The sequence below is a fragment of the Cicer arietinum genome, chromosome 5 (assembly GCF_000331145.2).
Source record: "Cicer arietinum cultivar CDC Frontier isolate Library 1 chromosome 5, Cicar.CDCFrontier_v2.0, whole genome shotgun sequence".
Classification (NCBI taxonomy): Eukaryota; Viridiplantae; Streptophyta; class Magnoliopsida; order Fabales; family Fabaceae; genus Cicer; species Cicer arietinum.
Window position 1 is genome coordinate 64,924,779 of NC_021164.2, and position 21,585 is coordinate 64,946,363.

General features: G+C 28.4%; 3 protein-coding genes across 3 annotated transcripts; 1 reads left to right on the top strand and 2 right to left on the bottom strand.

Annotated features, from left to right (window-relative positions):
• Window positions 1–882: 882 nt before the first annotated feature.
• Window positions 883–6,088, bottom strand: LOC101490073 (inositol transporter 1-like). Its single transcript, XM_004502181.4, has 6 exons — window positions 5,794–6,088; window positions 5,572–5,642; window positions 4,802–5,137; window positions 3,282–3,389; window positions 2,992–3,177; window positions 883–2,026 (listed from the first exon to the last, which is right to left on the bottom strand). The coding sequence occupies exons 1-6, from the start codon at window positions 5,927–5,929 to the stop codon at window positions 1,376–1,378; spliced, it is 1,488 nt and encodes a 495-aa protein (XP_004502238.1). The 5' UTR covers window positions 5,930–6,088; the 3' UTR covers window positions 883–1,375.
• Window positions 6,089–10,637: 4,549 nt separating this feature from the next.
• LOC101490403 (ubiquitin-like protein 5) lies at window positions 10,638–12,041 on the top strand. Its single transcript, XM_004502182.4, has 2 exons — window positions 10,638–10,946; window positions 11,766–12,041. Exon 1 carries the CDS (start codon window positions 10,717–10,719, stop codon window positions 10,936–10,938), a length of 222 nt encoding a protein of 73 aa, XP_004502239.1. The 5' UTR covers window positions 10,638–10,716; the 3' UTR covers window positions 10,939–10,946; window positions 11,766–12,041.
• A 2,256-nt stretch (window positions 12,042–14,297) lies between these two features.
• Window positions 14,298–17,304, bottom strand: LOC101490726 (3'-5' exonuclease-like). The gene is made up of 6 exons (XM_004502183.4): window positions 16,897–17,304; window positions 16,627–16,806; window positions 15,852–15,982; window positions 15,557–15,718; window positions 15,370–15,480; window positions 14,298–14,655 (listed from the first exon to the last, which is right to left on the bottom strand). Exons 1-6 carry the CDS (start codon window positions 17,135–17,137, stop codon window positions 14,575–14,577), a joined length of 906 nt encoding a protein of 301 aa, XP_004502240.1. The 5' UTR covers window positions 17,138–17,304; the 3' UTR covers window positions 14,298–14,574.
• Between the last annotated feature and the right edge of the window lie 4,281 nt (window positions 17,305–21,585).

The window sequence follows — 21,585 nt, forward strand, 5'->3', positions numbered from 1 at the left end:
GTTATTTTAAACTTGAACAAAGTTGTCAAAGATTCTAAAATTGCATTTAATTGTACTAACTTTATCATTTTCACCAACTTACAAAGATCACTTAGAGTACTTTTTATTATTTTAGATTATCAAGAGAACGTGAAAATAACATTCGTATATCTCTCACAATATTAGATTAGAAGGGAGAAACATCAATATCTTCATGCTTTTCATGATTGGATTATTCAAACATATAAAATGAAACACTTTCTTCATTTTGTAAGACATCACTTCCACGAGATTAGTTCATTAAAAACAACCCTTCTACTAATTACAATCTTCTTAATGTAGATAATGCAAAGCCTAAGTATTAGGTTATTGGGTCCCAACTTAATTTCATGGTGGACCAAGAAACAAATAGTGTTAGATCCACCACTTGGGCAAAATACGACAGACAGCCTTGCCAAACCACTGCAGAGGTCCTCTTCATTACCTCATTAATTTCTCTAATTGTGATTAATTAATTGTGATATGTTAGTAATGCAAATATCATATTCACTCTCAGATTTTCCTCAGTTTTACTCTCTTTCTTTCATTGCAATTTTGATGATAACAATTATAGAATTCCTGACATACTTCTAAAAAATGACACCAAGTATCTCCATATATTTACGCATGATATTGACATTGTTATGTTTACCATGCATTAATAAATATTAAAAAGAAAAACACTGATTTGGGATTACATGCATCAATTTTGACTAAAAATAGTAGTTAGTCCTTTTAAAACATGCGGAAAATTGAGTGCAATCCGTGAGAAGGGATAATGTACTAGAGTGTACTAGAGTGTACTAGTTTCATTTTATCCAAAAAATATATCATTACCCTAGTTTTCAATCACCCCATGCAACATTCAAACATCAAATACCATACATACATCACGACAGTAGTAATCACACGTAGTACTCATAACTAAGAATCACAAGTTTACTTGATTTGCCTATTTGCCAAGAACACATCCCATCTCTTACTAAATTAATTACTCTTGGCAGATTCCTAATTCAGGAAGTAGCAAACATCTCTCTTCAATTGAAAATGTTATCAACCAAAGTTGGGATACATGGTTAATCGAGTTTGTATTTAACCACGAAACTTTATTTTGGCTAATTCCTATATTGAAGATTAGTTTGCAAAATTTCCTGAACTAAAATTCTCCTTAAAAAAGCTTTGGAAAATCACACACATCAACCACACCAACAATGTCTTGGTAATGTACAAATCCACGGCATTGAATCACAGCAAAGCTACCACCAAGAATCCCATAATGTGGCAGCTAACAACTCAAATAACTATGACTAGTCTCCTAGCTCGCGCCAAATAATACTGCAGCTCACAAATGAGGCGCTTAGAACTGGCTTCCTGTCTCAAGAAGGCTTTGTGTGTCATAATATTTACCCCGGGCTCGCCTTTTCCATATGAGAGCCACTTCTTCAAATGTCAATCCTTTTGTCTCTGGCACGAACAAGAGCACAAAGAAAAAAGCAACCACGCATATAACACCAAGGATCACGAAACTACTACCAAGGCCCATTGAATCAGAAACTGAAAGAAAGCTCTCAGACATTATCACACTGCAAATCCAGTTTACAGTGGCTGACATTCCCCCACACACACCACGGAACTCTTCCGGGTAGATTTCTGAGTTCACAGTCCAAGGCACCGGTCCCATTCCTGGAGCGAAAAAAAGAATATACAAGGCTAACCCAACAATTGCTATCCACCCAAAGGTTTTATTTGCGGGGTCAGATGATTGAAGGTAAGATCCTGCAGAAAGGATTGCCAGAGCTGCGGTTGCACCCGACAAGCTTGTGAGGGCCAATTTCCTTCGTCCTGTATGGTCAATTAGATAAATGCCGAGAATTGTTCCAGCAGCATTCATGCCAGCAACAATGAGAGATAGAAGAAGAGCTAACTGATTGGAATTAAACCCAGCCATTTGAATGATTGTGGGGCTGTAATACATGACTATGCTGATACCTGTGAACTGCTGAAAAGCCTGCATAATTTTGAAAATATGAGAGAAGTTACACCGCTTAAGATGCAAGCAGTCACATGCATTCAATATCTATGCAGATATATCATTTGAGTGTTGAGATAATAGAAAGCTGTTTGCAGCTTAATGAAACTTTGTTATTTTAAAATTAACTGCTTTAAAAATTATTTACAATCATAATTATGTCCATTGAAATTCAAAATAGACATGGAAGTCCATTATGATTTCCCTGCCAGTTTGTTGTTATAAACTACAGGTGATTATTTTTTTAGTCGAACCAAAACATATAATCCCAAAATTACAAATAAAATGTTGGCTTAAATATAATTTTGATTCTTTATCTTTTATCAAATATTCAGTTTGGTCTTTTATCTCTTCTTTAATTCATTTTCGTCCTTTATCTTTTATAAATGATGAATGTTAGTCATTTTCATCATACCTCTGTCAAACAATTGTATGATTATTGTCATGAACTATTGAGGCTTAATCTTGGATCACTTGTAAAGTTAAGTATGCAACTTTAACAAGGACAAGATGAAAGTACAAAAAACTCTGATAAATCCGCTTCATTTCAAAGAGATTATATATGTTTCAAAGCATGCAAGAAGAGTTTTTTCAAGTGCAAGTCTATTATTAGGTGAAATTGATGTATTTTGAAAGAATATTTTAGTGGATACATATTGGCAATTGTTATAAGGGATTTCAATGACCAGATGTTATTATAGTTTTTCTTATGGTTGTGATAAGGACTAAAATACATCACTTATAAAAGATAAATGATGAAAATTAATCAAAAATAAAATAAAAGACCAAATAAAAGATAAAGGACCAAAATTATATTTAAGCCTGAAATGTTTGTTAAAGTAGACATATTAATCTTCTAAAATAAAGGGGTTTTTCAGATTGGCACTACAAAACTTGAGAAAGTGGAATTTAGAAACAGAAAATTTTAGTCTTGTCTCAATAACCTGAAGTCCGGCCCCAACAAAAAATGCATTTCTGATTTCCTTTGATTGGAAAACGTCCATGTATCTAATGTTCTTCCGTTCTTGCAGTTCTTGCTCAGCAACAGCTGTGAGGTAATTGACTTCATCTTCTAGGCGTTCATAATTATAGATATTAGAAAGCACAGAAATAGCTTCATCTTTCCTATTCTGTACATAAAAGATACTGGTGTAAGATAGCTTTTATTATAAGGAAAGCATTCAAGGAATGAATACCCTAAAATAATCTGCAAAAAGAAATGGAAGCTTTTCACCTTCAGGAAAAGCCACCTTGGAGACTCAGGCAAGAAAAGCATGACACAGAATTGAATAACAGCTGGCAACCCAGCAACTCCCAGCATCCACCGCCATGTCCCAGGAACCTGCTTTATTAAAATTTCATTAGGCAATTTCTCAAATAATTAGAAGAAAAAATCCTAACAGCTAATAGCAATACCATTGAGGCTTGAGCCAAACAAAATTTCAAGATATAAAACTATTTAGCCTTTCACTACACTAACAGTTGCTTGATCAACATTAAAACCCTCTCGTATTTTTAGAAATGTAAAAAATTAGTTCAATATGAATACATGGTGAAGTAAAAATGTCTTACACTACGATCCAATGATATGCTGTCATGTCCTTTAATGAACTTGACATCTTATGAGTTTTCAAACTAGTAAAACTATGTGGCAGCACATCACTGAAAAATAGAACAAAATTTTCTATATGAAATTAATCTCTAAAAGTAGAGGCCAGTGTTTCCAGTAATGTGTGACATCCTTGCAATGTCTAATTATCCATTTCTTGATTCCCGAGTAGACACGTAAGTAGCAATGGATCCAATATCACATTATTGATCTATTCTAGCATGCCCATAGAAGTTTTAGCCTAGAGAGGGCAAAACTGCACTGGTAGGGAAAAGAGAGACAAGCATGCAATTAAAAAAACAAATAACATAAAAGCATGAAATTAGGCCGGAAAGAACATAATAATTCCTTCAGTGATGCTGCCCCAATATATATTTTGATGGTGATGCTACCCCTTCAAGCTGCAAAAATGGAATTCTTATGTGCCAACGAATATGAAATAAGCAATTTTCGAGAAAGGATATGAAATAAACATTAATATGAAGGAAAAAAATCTAGCATCGGGTTTTGTTTCAAGAGGAAATGTAATCCAGAACTTTCTCATTTATGACATTTAGAAACTTCCTGACAATACATGCTATCACTTTCAACCTCACAGAACAATAATCATAAAGATAACCTCAAAATTAGTGATTTGGGCTCTATTACATCTGCTTTTTGACTGATAGCTGGGTATTTAGATTATCAACTGTAATCAAGACTACAAAAGTAAGAGAAATTTCTCAAGAAAAACTGTAACTCTTCAGTGTTTTAAATTGGATTAAAAAAATCCAAATTTGCATCTAAATTATCAAAAAATAGGCAGAAGTTCAACTTTATAATAGTATGGCAGAAGTTAGTGAGCTGGAGAACAGAAGTTTCCATCTATCTACCCCGATTTTTAAAAACCAGAACACCAGCCTTCTGTTGGCATTTTGATATCTCTTATTCCTTTTCTGCCAATGTCTTCTGAACTTTTGGAAAGTCTAAATAGAGATGATTTACCTCTTTAGGCTTCAAAACGATAATCAAAGGAAACATAACCTAGACAAATTCCTATATACTTTTAAAATAAGTTTCAAAAAAACCTTTATTTACTCAAGTTGACTGTCACGTAGTGTCACCGCGACTAGGATAGATAGAGAGCAAAGAAAGACAGGCCTAACCTCGGTAAAGGCAAGATTTATGAGGTAAGAAAGAAACTGTCCACCAGTTATCATAAGCACATTTGTGCTAACTAATGAACCCCTTATTTCTGATGGTGATGATTCTGCAATATATACAGGAGCAGTGACAGAAGCTATGCCCACACCAATGCCAATAAGAAGACGGCCAAATATGAGAACATATGCATCTGGTGCGGCAGCCATAACAGTTGATCCAAGAGTAAAGACAACATCAGCAGTAAGTGTGGCCTTCTTACGTCCGAAAACATCATTAATCCAGCCGCCTGTTGCTGCTCCAATAATTGCACCAACCAATGCCATGCTTACAATTGTTTCCTGGTAACTTAAAAAAGTAAAATGATCTGGATTCCAAATAAGATAATATGCAAACGTGTATGCAAATGAGATAATCAAGCAGCAAGTTTCATTTATCCTATTACATAGTTATGTTTCTCGCTCTAGATGGAGATAACATCCAACTCCTACACCACACAACATACAAAAAAAAATTGAAAAGGTAATAAACATATGAATAACAGTGACAAACATGGAATACCACTTTTAAAAAGTTGAAGTGATCCACCGATGCACTCGTAGTTTTAACAATTGGATTCATTGGACAGCATAGATAAATCCCAAATCCAAAGGTTAAAATAATGGTGTATTGGTTGAACACTTTAAAAGAGATGCACAATAAGTGTATCCCCCTATACACTAGAATTGATGCATTGTGAAGGCTACAAAATTGAATAAGGCAGAAAAGCTTGCACCTGAAGGAAGCTACTGTTCCGGACATCGACAAAATCATCTTTAATATATAGAAGAGCCCCTGATATAACACCTGCATACAGAAAAGAATTGCAAAATTGAAGTTGAATTTAGAACTCAGACACTAGCTGCACAGAACTAGTAAACAAAATATTGGTCCAATCTAAAATGAGTAAACCTCAATTGATTGATTGAATTTGAGAAGAAGAAAATGGCGTAGTTACCGGTGTCGTAGCCGAAGAGGAGTCCACCAATGCCAGCAGCAGCGGTGACACCGAGAATGTAGGGATTCTTGAAATACGATATTTTTCTCTCCGGATACAATTCCAAGTACCCGGAGCTTCCCGGCGTCGCCTTCATATTCGAATTCGTATGCGTTCTTCACTTGCGATATCTATGGAATCGAGATCAACGGTTTTTCTTTCTCTGATCTATTTCTTCACGTGATCAGTCCACGATACAGAGGACGAACGAAACTTGCGTCAGTTGGATGGCACAAGAAAACGGATATTGAAAACGAGAAAAGGGATTATATATATTTATAAATTTTTAATCCCGATAAACATTGTATTTTACTTTTAATTTTTTTAAATTTTGTTCACATTCTTTATTTATAAATTTATAAATTATATATAAAGCCAATTCACCTAAGTGTGCATGTAAATCTAGTTCTTTTAGATCAGAAAACATATTAAACTTTTTTGTATATAAACTTGCAACATAAGTGAATTTCTTGTTATTTTATTCATTTTGTATTTGCATGGATTCAATAAATTTTTTATTTCACATTTTTTAGTTATAAATGAACTTTAGTTCACGTTTATTTGTATGAACTCTGGGCAGTAGGTGACTTCAGTTTCAATTCATAAATGAGAGAAACAGAAAAGCAAAACAACATATAAATAAAGTAAAAACATACAAAGAGACTCCACAAATTAGGAAGTGGAAGACGTGGAACAAACGGAGAAATACAAAATTGAGAAGAGAAATTAAAAAGTTTTGCTGCATAGCACCGATAATTTATGAACTTTATTTTAAATAGCGTTTGAATTTATACTTTATAATTTTTTATATTTTTTTATTTATAATTTTATAAATTTATTTTTATTATTATTTATATATAAAATGTAACGACTCGTTAAAATACTATTTATTTATTATTTTTAATATTTTTTTTGGTGTTATTACTTCTGCTTTTTTGTTCAAGTAAAACTATTATTTTTATATAATATATTCATTCTTTCAATTATTACTAAAAAAAATTCACATAAAAATGTTTAACTTTATCTATGACAAAAATCTCAATCAAAATACCACAAAATTTACAAAGGTATGTATGAACAGAGTTGGACTCAATTTCTTTAATTTTTTGTCAAAATAACTCATAAATTTTTTTATCTTATTCATCTAATAAGAAATTCATAAAGTTAAATTTATTTTTTATGTCAAATTGTAAGCTGTAAATGAATTGTTTTTTTTACAATTATCAAATATAGTAAAATAAATAAGTGAGTAAACATGAGAGATGTATCATATAAATTGGGTGATCACAGTGAAAGGAGCAATTATATTGAGAGCAACATAAATCACGAAGAGAGGTGAAAACTTTAAGATAATATCATCTAACTAACGACGTGAAGAAGAATAAAATATAAGAAATAAAGTGAAGTAGAAAATTTAATTGAGTACAAAAAAAAATTGGTTAAAACAATAGGAAGAAAATTGGATAAAAATATCATATTTTTTGTTATTTTAAATTAATTAATTATATCATTTTATATTATTAAAAGTTAAATTTACCAAATATTTTAATTTCAATTAATTAATTTTTCAACTATAAAGTATCAGTTATCAACTATCAAGTAGCTTATAGCTTAATTTTACATAACCTAAAGCTAACAATACAACAGTCTATTTATTATATATCTAAAAAAATTAATGTCTAACACTATTATCAATTTACCTCAATATTTTAATGTATTATAAGTTTAAGGATTAAATAGTTTTTTTATTACTAAATGATAAAATTTTCAATTTATATTATTTTTTCTTTTATTTTTATTTATATTTTATTACTTTTATTTTTATTTTTCTTCCCTCGCTTATTTTTCTTATATGTTTATATATATATATATATATATATATATATATATATTAATAAAAAAGTGCATTTTGCTATTATTTTAATATTAACATATATTATGGTACACGATTAATGTGAATTCAAATCATTTGAGTTGAATCTATAATATATTTAATTAATTAACTAAACTTAATTGATTAAAATTTTAAAATATTATTCAACAATTTTAATTGATACCTTGGTTCGATTTTAGAGAGAGATAAAAAAAAAATCAAAACCAATTAAAAATACTTGGTTTGATTTCATTGGAATTTTGCAATATTTTATAAAAAAAATACGAATTCAAATGAAATTGATAAATTTCAAGTTAGTTTTGTTTAGTTTAATATGATTGTCATGTTTTAAATTTAAAATATTTTGGTTTAATGACAATTTTGAGTATTTTATTTTCATCAATTTGATAAATTAGTCATCTTATTTAGAAATCCAACAGTTTTTGTCATTTTGTTTTCTTCAATTTTTTAACTAAAAAATTAAGATATGACATATTTTAAACGACATGACATATGATATAAGAATGTGAAATGATCCATACTTATGAAATTGCAATGAAATCCTATTAAAACTTTAGTTTTTACTTTTAAAGTTATTCATTTTTGTAATTTAATTAATAATATATAATAATTAAGACATCTAAATGACTATACGTCACCATATCGTATGACTCATCGTATAAAATATAGTAAATCACAATTTTTTTTTAGTTAAAAAACATGTAAGAGTAACAAAAACTTGAATTTTAAAATAAAAGAACCAATTATGATATAATTGACGAAAAAAAGAGAACCAAAATTGGACTAAGTCAAAACTTTTTTATAAAAGACAAATTTGTTTTCATACACAATGATGCAACCAATGGTTTTGTGGTATTTTTTCACGAAATATGACCGAAACCAATCTTTTGGATAATATTTGTGTATAAATCATACACCGGACAAATGTGTATCAATGATGAAATAGTTAAACAAATTTTCTTTCACAAATTTATTAATTAAAAGAGAACCGTGTATTTCACAAATGGATTAATTAAAGGATAAACGTGTCTTTCACCAATAGTATGTTAATTAAAATATGTTTTTACATGAATCAACTATAATTTACCGGTCAATTATTTGATGCAAGTAAATTTTGCACCACACAAAAGTTTATTTCTACCATTAGATTAGTAAGTTCCACAATTAAATCATAAGATTTGATGAAACTTATAGATCAAATGGTATAAAATAAATTTGTTAAAATAACACGAGATAATTGTTTTTCATCGGTCAAAAGTTTCATTATTAACGTGTCTATTGAATGTTTTCTACTTAAAAATTAAAGAATATTATAATACACTAATTATAATATTATATATAAATTATATGTTGGAGAAATATATGGATATAGATAAACTATATTATTTGTGCAATACAATTATAACTAAATGCACAAATCATACACTGGACAAATTTTAGTCACTAATTAAATTTTTTTTATCTTATACTAATAAATTATTTAAGTGGTGGTAATTCATATATCAAGTAGTTAAGAGAAAAATATGTATTTAATTATAAGTGTGTCTCTTGAATATATTTTTGATAAAACTAAATAAAACTGTAATATATTATCGATAATTTATAATACAAACCATACACAAGATATATGTTTAAAACTTCAAAAAATTTAGAACACATTTGAAAAACTTAAACTTTAATTATTATTTTTTTTTATAAATGAAAATAAAAATAGATAATTTATGTAAAATATGCGGATAAAAGTATAATTGCAGACATAAAGGTAAAGGTTTCCTTGAATATTTATATACTCTATAAAAGATAATTATAAAAAGAATATTTAATAGATAAACTATAAATAATTTTTACATTCATCCCCTATTTGAGGAACATATTTTTATAATAAAACATAATTTCATTAAATATATGATACACTAATTATAATTTACTATACAAATCACACAAGATAAATATTTATTATAGTCAATTATTTAACATTTACTATACAAACTAAACGCAAAACATATTTGTCACTGATGCATATAAAGTAAAAAAAATTATTTGGAAATTAAGAAAAGTGTGTAAAAAATTATGACAACTAATTATAATTTATTGTACGAATCAATTATAGGACAAATGTTACTTAATGTCACTAATCAATTAATTAAAAGGTGGTCATTTGTGAATCGATTAATTAAGAAATAAATATGCACAAGAAAAATATTTGTCTACAACAAGAAATAAATATGCACAATTAGTTAATAAATTTTTTAGATCTATATTCAAATTCTATAAACAACTCTTTCGACCTACAACAAGAAATTTAGATTAATGTTGATGTCGACAATAATTATATCATACTAAAATTTAATAGATCAAGAAATTAATCTTTATTAACATATTTACAACTTTAAACTTTTAATATTTATTTTAATCTAAAACTTTTTTTATTATATTAATTTCACCATTAAAATTATTTCAAAAAATTAATTAATATTTGTTTCTAAATAAGAATATTTAATTTACATGCTCGGACGAATATTTTGCCAGTATATTGATAATATAAAAGACAAATTATGGATGAAATAGAAATTTGAAGTCAAACATAGCATATTTAATTGGTTTTGTGGAACCAATTATTGTAACATTCTGGGTCGTTTTAATTTTTTTAGAAATTCTGGTATAATCTCAAAATTCGATCTTTAATTAAAAAATATAATTTCAATAACTAAAAATTAATAAAATATTTTAGTTTTTATACATCTATCAATTAAATATCCACCATCACGATTTAATAATCGAATATAAAAAGAAGACTCCGATAATATGCTAATGATATAATTGATTTTTTTTACAATAAGAATTTATTTATTTTGACAAAACACCAAAAAGAATTTAAAAGCTTATTTTATACGCCAAACGGTACTATATAAACGAAACCTTTATTTCTAAACTCAGAATACGAAATATTTGTCAGGTATAGAATTGGGATTTTAGGGTTTTGTACGAAGATGATAGAGGTGGTGTTGAACGATCGATTGGGGAAGAAGGTTCGTGTGAAGTGCAACGACGATGACACAATTGGAGATTTGAAGAAGCTGGTTGCGGCACAGACGGGCACGAGAGCCGACAAAATCCGAATCCAAAAGTGGTACACCATTTACAAAGATCACATCACTCTCAAGGATTACGAGATTCACGATGGCATGGGTCTCGAACTCTACTACAATTAAACTTCAAGGTTCCTTTTTCCTTTTAATTTTTCGACATAGTTATTTTTTTTTTTAATAATCAGTGATCATGTTATTTCTTGTGTCAATAGTTTGAATTATGTTTTTAGCACCTGTAAATGGTGTTTTTGGGAATTTCTTCTTTGTTGTTATGTCCATGTTTCTGAAGGTTTATTGAAAATAATAATAATTTGTTTTAGTGTTACGAAGAGACATTTTATTGGAGTTGAAACTTAGTGACTTTGCGAGACTATAATTTAGGGTTTATGTAATTTGAATTCATGGTTGACCCATTGATGTGCACGGCTGGGGTGAGGGATTGTAGTTTTGATGTAGTTTGAAGCATTATTAGCCATTGGTGTTAGTTACATGATATGAAATTATGGAGTTTCTTAAGTGGCGTGGTAGTTGCTTCTTCTTGTTGGGATTGTGTAGAAGGGAGAGAAAATAATGTCTTATTGGATGTTAGATTTACACTACTGGTGCATATCCCCTTTTCTGCCTTGTTCATTAGCATAGATTATACTGATGAACTGAATCAAGATGAATGGGTTGAATCTAACTTGATTGATCTTAGTGAAAAAAGAAAAAAAAAGAAATCACCTCACCTGTGTTTTCTTTATAGTAATAGATAACTGATAGATTATGATAAAAGTTAGCAAGGTTAATCTTTATAATCCAATTATTTAAATAAGAAATCTACTGGTGTATCTTTTTCTTTTGATGTTTCATATTCTGTAAGCCTTATGCATTCTGTAATCAATATGCTTTTTTTCTTTCAGATTTGAATTTTTGAAAATAATCTTTGCATTTTCTTGTTTGTTTCACAGGCATGTTTTATTTGGGATGAATATGTCATTTGGAATGGCCAAAAGATCCACTGGATTGTAATAATGTACCTCCTATAATGATATTGGGTTTAATTTACTATTGGAACAACCAGTTGTGACCTATATATATATATGTAATATACAGACTTATCTGAGTTGTTCCTTGCTTCATATGTACGTAGCATTTATCTGCTCTATTCAATCTAGTGCGTGAAGCCTTTGATGACTCAGTTTCATTTGAATTAATGTCAATGGTATAATTTAGGTTTTCTTTAATTGACTGACATTGGATCTTAGGATTTCATTGCAAAGTTTACATAAGTGCACAAGTTAAATGTTTAAAATATATATAGTACCAGACAGGGGTCATTTGATATTTTAATGAGGTTCAACACTTGTCCTTTGACTCATACTTGTAAGCGTACCAACTTCAATACTCTACTTATACCCTTTGGGTATATATGTATCTGCACTTGTTATTTGTAGTTTTACTGTAACAAAATGATAAATAACAGTATTTAATGGTATTTAAAAGAGTAAAATGGTTATACATTATCAATGTAGAATGACATCCAATGAAAGGTGGAATTATGTGGCAAAGTAGTGGATTATCATTGGATGTGAGTGTAATATTATTTTCCACCGAAAATTATTTTATACTAACTGGACATACTATTTATCTCCTATTTAAAATCCCATCACAAAAGTTACAAACAAAAGTCTCTCTCATATTTGTTGAGCTCCCTCACTCATTCTTATCTTCTATTCCTTTTCTTATCTTTTTATAAATCTCACCCCACAATTAATCACCAAAGTTAAGGAGGAACAAAGGATGGAATCAAGGAGGTGGAATGACGGTGACAAAAGAGAGTATTCTATGCATAAAGTCCATTATTGTATCAATGGGCCCGATTAATCTTATCTGATAGAAATAATATGGTTTGTTTTTTTTTTTATATTCTATAAAATATACTTCTACATTGATGAATTCGAAACGCACTGGAAGTAGGAAAAAAAACTAATTTAGAAATAATTTTCTATTAAGAAGCACACGTAATGGGTCATTTCAAGTCAAAAATCATTTTGTATTTTAAAAATTATTTTATTAAAAAAATTATTTTTTGATTAAAAATGAAAAGCTAAAAATAGTAGTTTGTTGGTTTTGTTTTTTAAAATTTTGAAAATTCTAAATTTTCTTCCGTTAATTTTTAATAAGTTTTTATATATAAGGTTACATCAATTCATTAGTTGTGTTTTTTTCAATTTTTTTATCTTTACATGACGCAGTTTTCTAATTTCATGGGACTCTCATCTAACTTTACATCTAATAAATGTTATTTTTTTCTTTTAATTTTTCTACATCATTGTTTTTTTGTTGTGTGTTTATTTATTGTTTGTTAAGAGTACTCAATTACATTGATTAAATTTTAAAATTTGTTAAGAAATGGTCATTATAATTTAAAAAAAAAATTATTTTTACAAAATTATATACAAATAAGTTAAAAATCATTTTTATAATAGTAAACCAATAAAAATTAAGTTTTTTTTTAAAAAAATCTCTAAAAAATAATCTTTAAATTATTTAAAACAAAAATTATTTTTATTTAAGTTTAAACAAACACGCAATATTAGTCCATAGTTGAAACTTGAAAGAAGTAATGATTACTTCAACTCAAACTTTATCCAGTGCAAATTGAGCTTAAAGAAGTGGACCGGAGTATGCTATTTTGAATTACGTCAGTGTCCTTATTAAATGAGTTCAATATATAACATTTTAAAAAAATATTAAAGTGTTTAAAAAATTTAATTTGTTCATCATAAAATATTCAAACAATAGAATAAAATTATTCTATTTTATCCTACTTCATTCTATTTTATTTCAATCCGTTCAGCTATGTTCGTTTTAAAATATCTAAATATATCTTAAAAGAAATTATCATTTTGTTTGATTTATTTTGCCTTAGTGAACCACAAATTTTTTGCCACAAAACAAATTAAAAATCGTGGCCATAGTGGAAATTCAAAACATTTTGAAATCTAAAACAAACATTAAAGTTAAGGTTTTTTATGTAAGATAAATTAACATTAAAAATCACGAGTCTTAAAAAAAAAATATAGAATTTTAGTTATTTATCTTTTATTCAATATTTTTTTTTAATTATTTATCTTCATTTTGGTTCATTTTCTTTTATAAGTAATATATTTTAATTCTTATCATAATCACAATAAAAATTATAACATTCAGTCATTAAAATCTCTTCCAATAATTACCAATATATATCTGATATAATATTCTTTCAAAAAACATTCATTTAATCCAATAATAAAAGAAAGATGAGTGTATAAAATGAAATATATTTTATCAAAATTTAATGCATTTTCACCACATCCTTAATAAGATTACACATTTAAATTGCTTGAGAGAGTTATGATGAAAAAAATTAAAATACACTACTTATAAAAGATAAATGATTAAGATATATTAAAAAATAAATAAAAAACTGAAACAAATATTAAATAAAAGATAAATGACCCAAATAATTTTATTTTTTTTACCTTTTTAACAAAAATAGAACTAAGTAAATCAAGAATGTCTTTCGTTTCATACCAATAAGCATAAAAGCTTTGAGATCACCATCTGAGCTAGTAAACAGATAAATAATACGTTTTTCACTTATTTACTAACATATGAGAAGTATTGATTTCTTGGGACATTCTCAATGTTACAACATACATTTAATTTAGTACATATAATTATTTAAAATTTATTAACAGAAAATTAATTTCCTTACACAGACATGAGATATGGTCATTGTTGCGGCAGCAGTACACCATCAACTTCACTACTTTTGTCGGTAACGTCCTGGGCATCCGGGAGATCTTTAATAGTCTGCAAAAGTATAAAAGAATTGTTGTATCATTGACCATAACCTGACAATATCAACAATATTACTCAAATAGGTTGACAACAAGATGAGGTTAAACAATCATTTGAGTTGATTGAATTTACTATTTAGGACTCGTTTAGTGCTCATGATAAATTAATGACAAATAGAATAAGAGTTGGATATGAACCATAGAGTCCACCAAATAGTATTGTCTCATCATATCATGTGTTTGATCGATTCAAATAATGACATATTATGAAACAACTTATATAAATGATAAAATTACGCTTTTCTCAGTTAGCAAGGGCAGTGATGAAGGGGTGTAGAGCAGCAGCTATGGTGGTAGAGAGTGTTGGGTGGCAATGGTGAAAGGTGATAAGAGACGGCAGTGATGGAGAGTGATGTACATTAGCAACAGTTGCAGTGGGAGAAGATGATGGGCAACTGCAATGGTGGAGGGCTTCGAGTACATGTGTGGAAGTAACGGAGATAAAAGGGAAGAAGAAAGAGACACGGACAAGGGTGAAAGAGGGAAAAAAATCCTATCTCATACTGTAAGTTTCTAGGCAATCCCCCATAACTAGATTACTTTTTAGTTAGAATGAAAATATAAGCTTTTATCTTTTACTAAATCACCAAACTATGTATCAAATCATGACATGATGATGACAGCTCTCCCTTATCTTGACCTTCAAAGAAGTTCTTAGTTTAAGTACCTGATAGAGAAACCAAGAAACGAAAGCATCTGTGGCAGCATACTCTAGTTGCTCCTTCGACAAAAAAGGAGTCTCCCAATTCCCCAGTCTTATTTCGCTGGGCTTTTTAAGCTACAAACAAAAAAAGCTTGGTAAACACCCTATCAACATATTTCTTCACCTTAGGAAAACTGAACTCAAAGCATACCTGTTTTGATAAAAGTTTTTCGGTCAAAGATGCAAGACCCCACTTATGAAGACCTCCCCCTAGCTTTTGATTAGCATGAAAAGAAAGATCTTCCACACCTTTAATAGATATGCTACAATCTCTAGAAATCTTAGCAGCATCACCACCAATCCCAGCTCCAACCTTGTAAATGTCAAAAACTGTATTGTATTAAAATATTATATATTATTACTTATAAATTATGACAACTGATTAGTTCCAATAGATAGACGAAAACAACAAGAAAAATAAAATACAGTTTAATGTAAATAAAAACCTTCAAAATTGTGGAATCTTCTAGTAAAAGCTGTAGATTTTGAGGGATTCCAGAATGAATTAGATGTAGAACAAGACAATGACTAGGGTCAGCACATATCTGCATCACTGCTACTTTCCCAGGTGGAACACCTATAGAAGTTTCATACAATACTAATTCAGTAATTTTAAGTTATGGTCAGGATTATGGTTTTACAGGAAAAACTTTTCTTCAGCTGAAAAGGTAAGAACATAGGTGGCATTGCAACAAAGCTATTACAGGATAGATAATCCATAAGCTATGTGACCAAGTAAAGAGCCAAACAATTGACTAGAATGAGGAAGTTTTTTACTTGATCCATAAATCTTTACTTCATACACATTACTACATGAAATAGAGACTTGAGTTGAGCATGAACCTAGACTTCCTTAAAACAGTAAACAATCTATATGATATAGGTAGTGATTTTGAAAGTCTGCAAAACAATGAATATGTTGTAAGGGTGATATGATTCTTGCTTGTTCTTCTATCAATAAAATTATCGAATTTTTCTTAACCGGAATTCCAATTCACCTAGTAGGTCCGTGGACCCTGACAGATAAATTCCAAACCAAAACTAGTTGATCAAATTCCTTCACTCTTGTTTGCATATTAAGTCAACAAAAATATCTTAATATCAGACACATCGCCAATATTGTTCACTAAATGCAGAAATCGTAATAGACTCAACTCAATACAATTAGGTAAATACCATAATCAGCTATGAATTAAGAAAAAAACAAGAAATTGAACCAACCTCTTTTGAAGGTAGGTCTCCACTCGATGTCAAATCCAATTGCAATTTGCAGCATCTTTCTTTTCTTTTCTTCAAGTTTTTTTAGAAACTTTGTTACAGATTTCTCAACATCATCAAAAGTCCTGCTATACATTATTTGTCCACTAAACTTAATTACAGGCAACCGCATCTTTGAAGAGCCTTGCATTAAACAAAAAATCACAAGTTTAATCAGAAAAATAAGAGAAAATACTGAGCCATAAATTTAAGAGGAAAATATAAGGTTTCAACCTTGAGAACATGAGAAAGATAGAGAAGGCGGGAGTTGAAGAGCGACGAGCGATGAGGGTAAGCACCGGCGAGGGGGAGAGTGAGAAGTGATGTTGTTGGATTTGGGGAGTGAAGATTGAAGAGTGGCATCAATGGCTTCGAGATCTTCTTCGGACAAAGGGTCGCATTCGCATACGAAGGAAGCGAGTCGAGGTAAACCAACCTCTTCTTCCTCCCTGTTGCCTTCCCCCGAATAATTCATCTCAAACTACTTCTCGGAGGGAAAAGGCTTCTTCATTTCATTTTTCGGTTAATTAAGGTCTCGTACAAATGTGTTGCAATTTCGTTCCATTTTATTTTCATACAAAAATAATATATATATTCAGTTTACACCTTTTTATCTTTTTAAAACTTTTTACATATACTTCTGAATTTGATCAACGGGTTTCATTATATATATATATATATATATATATATATATATATATATATTATAGTCCATTATCTTTTTGGCGTTTATCAATCTACTATTTTTTTAAAAAATTAGAAAAATACTAACAAATATTTTTAAGATATTTATTAAATAAAATAAAAAATTGTGCAATTAAACAAAATGTAATAGTAAAATTTAACAAGTATTCTTCCAATATTTGCTAGCGTAAATAAGAAAGAATATATTTTATTTTTTAACAACTAATAGGTCACATATTGAGAGATTAATATTTTTTTTATAATTTTATCTTTAACCTCTATTTTAATTTTAATACAACTATTGTTTTAGGAAATTGATCTTTATAAAATTTAAAATAGTTACAATTAAAGAATTACACATAAAAGTATATATTATAGCAAAAAAAAACACTTAATTAAATTTAATGTTTAATGGTTATTTTTGTTTAATTAATTTTAATGCTTAATGAGTTATAATTATTTAATAAAAAGTTAGTTATAATTAATAATTATAAACACAAATTAAAAAGGAAATTATAGATAAAAAATTATAATAGAGTTGTATGCAAAAATAACACCAAATAGTTCATGACATATTTTTCTTTTCATTTTTCGTTTTACTTTTAAAATTTTATTTATAGTTATCAGATAATTTTTTTTATTATGATTGAGTATTATATATATAGTCTGCATTTTTTTAGAATTTTATCTCTAATGATCATTTTAAAACTCATTTTTTTAGAACTAAATATTACTTGCATTATATATGCAAATATTTATATATCAATAATTTTAAATGCTATGACGTAGATGATTTACACATCTTAACTTGATACTCTAGCAAAAACAAAAAACTGTTAAATTTATATCAAATTTATTTAAGAGACTAATATGTTTCCTTTATATTATATAATTGTCAGTTACTAATTTAAATATTATATTATTTCAAGGACTAAATTTATAATTTATAATTTTATATATATTTCATGATTAATTTTAATTTATTAAAAAGTATTATTATTAAATAATTAAAATTATTTATTATTATTTATTAAATTTTTATTTTTTGTGTGTCTAAACATAAATTAAAACAATAGCATTTTATGTTAAATAAAAAAAAATTATTGGAAGTAATGCGACCTTCGCCAAAACTATAAAAATAAATGGTAAGAAGAATACATAATCACATATTTGAAATGCAACCTAATAAAATTGATTTTTCTAACATAGTTCCATTTTACGAGTGTGAATATTGGAAAATTTAATATTTTGATATATTTTTTTTTTAAGTGTAACATTTTAGAATATTTTTTTCTTGAAAAAAGGGTAGGATGTTTAGAAAGAAAAAGAAAAGAAACAGGATTGGAAGGTACCTTTCAGACATTGATAGGAAGGGGCATTTGTTACGGCTACCTTTAGAATCATAGCAGAAGACGGAGGTAGGAATTCAGTTGCAAATTGCAATAGGACCATCATGAGTTATTTGATCACATTCATAGCTCTTTAAATTGCTCAATAGACTCCATAATTGAATATTTTACACATTCAAGGAATTGTGGGGCATTGGTTATTTTTGTAGTGTCTTTTCGGTAGAGTAAAAATTTCAAAGTTAATAGTTTCTTACACTATAAATTTGGTGAATTCGAAAAAATAGCATCAAGAAGTACCGATTCGATAGAATTATTTTGGATTTTTAAATAAGTTCCTCCGTCGGTCTATAGTTAAATATGTTTTTAACGAGTTTACTGTTAGAGTTCTGACATTCTATTATAACAGTTTTATGAGGAACGATATTTTCATAATCTAATAATAATAAAATTATAATTATTACTTTTTTTTATTAATTTATTAATAATAATAAATTTATAACCACCTTACTTAATGAACTCCGTATTGAGTTTATTAGAGGAAAAAATAAATGAGTTGCTTTAAGATGGTGTGACACAGTGATCCTATTTAATGAAATCATGTTTAATTCACAGTTGGAGGATAGTTCCCCATTGGATGAGATGCTCTGAGCATCTCCAACGGTCGTTCATTAGATAGGGTCGTGTCACATCATTTTGAATGAACTCATTCATTTTTTACTCCAATGGTATAGCGTCTACTAACGGTCATATATTTATTATTATGAAAGTATCGTTCCTTCTTGAGATAATCGTGATGGCAGTTTGACACGACTCCACAGTAAACTCGTCAAAAACTGAATTTTACGTAATTATACGTTGGCGAACAAACTTATTTTATTACCGTTGGAGATGTTTGCAAGTTGAACAATTTTTTGTAGAAGGATCTTCGTCCAAAAAAAATACGGAAATTCACCGCAATTTCCAATCCAAGAGTGAACAATGAAAATTTGGTAATAGAAAATGCTTTTAAATGACAATACCAAAATATTTTTTATTTGAAACTTTTTCCCCTAAAATCCAGTATATGAATTAATTATATCAAAAAATTTATTTTTCAAAAATTTGATATGTAAATTTTTTTTGGTACATTGTCATAAGATTTTAAAAATTTTGGTAGTGTTAATTTGTGTACCAGAAATTTAGTTGATTTTAATAGTTAATTTTATTCTATCAAAATTTTAAATCAAATTTTTAGTATTAATTTTTTTTAATTAGAGATGGAAAAACACAATTTTGTATAGATTTGATTGAATTTTTCAGTAAACTGATTAAATTTTTTAGTCACAAAAAGTTATCATATCACGGACAAGAGGTTGGCAACAAAATCGAACAGTTTTTATCACTACTCGTTCTGACATAAAGACCAAAAAAAGAGTAAGGAAATCATAATTAATTATCAATTGTGATAAAGGTGAAAACTATAAGTCAAATAAAGTAAAACAAATACTTCAACTAAAATGTGTGGTGTTCCATTTAAACTTATATCAAAACAATTGAAGAATAGTAGTGAGAGATGAATTATTAGTTTACTCCGTGAACTTCACAACCGTTAGTTTGTATTTTTTGAGATGTTGAAGTTGCAAATTATTAAGATAAATTGATCATTTGAGACAAGTAAGGGTAACAAATAACATATACACGACAATTCATTCTATGAGGATTTGACTTGGGTTGTATAAAATAATTCTTTAACGCATATTATTGATGAATACAAGAGAGTCAGTTATATCGACAACGACAAAACCATGTTTGTTTAGCACTTCACATGCTTACACATGTTGGAAAAATGTTCATAAATCCATGTCTGTAAAATAATGAAAAGGTATAAATAATTAAATAAGCATTTTATCAAATAACAATTTAATAAGTATAAAAATAATATAAAAGTACCTGAAATAAAGATGAATATCCTCCAATTTGCTTCGTTGCAGGCATGATACCGTCTATACGATAGTCATATAAAACAAGAACAACGGGTCTCGTGTCCATTTACCATAAGTACGAAAGTATTAAAAAAGAAACATGTATTTTGCATATACAATGGTAAAATTTTTGTCACTACTGTGGTACACCCTACCAAATGAAGTAGGCATACCCTTGTTGCACAATCAAATCGACATTTCATGAAGTTTCTTAGAAATACAACTTTCAACCATTTAAAGCTATATGAAACACCTTTATTTACTCCAATCTCTTTCGCAACTTCTGCCTCATCAACTCCCAATAACTCAACAACAACAATTGCCAAATTTTTATTCATGTCAATGGGAGTGTGAATAATTTTCCATAACACAATATGCCCAACATACAAAGTAATAGTTATTTCACCAAATAACGAGTGAAATGAAGTAGCCTCTATGTGTCATCTCTCAAAAAAGTAGATATAAGATTACCATTGATCATATGCAAACTACATCTTCGTAGAAGACGTAACCCCGATCTAGTAATCCATTGATCTATCTCAGTAAATAATATATATTTGATATCAATGAATTTGTTTTGTTTTTTTGATGCTCCTCGTACTCAAACTCATACCGAACATAATCCTCTTCTTGTTGCATCTCTTTGTTCCTCTTTCTTCTTTTATCAACAAATGATCTTCTATTAGATTGTCTAAGAGGTCAAACTCAGGAATATTCCACAATACTTTTCGCTCCTCACTAAAAAAGATTGAATGAAAAATAAAAAAAAATATAAAATAAAATGAAAAACATTTGACTCAAAAATTTCATTTTTCTTAAATTTTTAGTAGTTATACCGTGTACTAAAAATTTCATTTTTAAAATTTTCTATTTAAGAGATTGAAAGAAAAATACTTTTTCGAAAATTTTAAAATGTAAAAATATGCTTA

Excerpts from the sequence above, each read along its gene's own strand:
- LOC101490073 (XM_004502181.4), bottom strand. The coding sequence starts at position 5,929 with ATGAAGGCGACGCCGGGAAGCTCCGGGTACTTGGAATTGTATCCGGAG. Across the intron at positions 5,643-5,793 it reads CCTCTTCGGCTACGACACCG|GTGTTATATCAGGGGCTCTT; the intron begins GTAACTACGCCA and ends TTCTGTATGCAG. Across the intron at positions 5,138-5,571 it reads GGAACAGTAGCTTCCTTCAG|GAAACAATTGTAAGCATGGC; the intron begins GTGCAAGCTTTT and ends TTAAGTTACCAG.
- LOC101490726 (XM_004502183.4), bottom strand. The coding sequence starts at position 17,137 with ATGAATTATTCGGGGGAAGGCAACAGGGAGGAAGAAGAGGTTGGTTTA. Across the intron at positions 15,983-16,626 it reads GAGACCTACCTTCAAAAGAG|GTGTTCCACCTGGGAAAGTA; the intron begins GTTGGTTCAATT and ends AAACTTCTATAG. Across the intron at positions 14,656-15,369 it reads TTTCTTGGTTTCTCTATCAG|ACTATTAAAGATCTCCCGGA; the intron begins GTACTTAAACTA and ends ATACTTTTGCAG.
- LOC101490403 (XM_004502182.4), top strand. The coding sequence starts at position 10,717 with ATGATAGAGGTGGTGTTGAACGATCGATTGGGGAAGAAGGTTCGTGTG.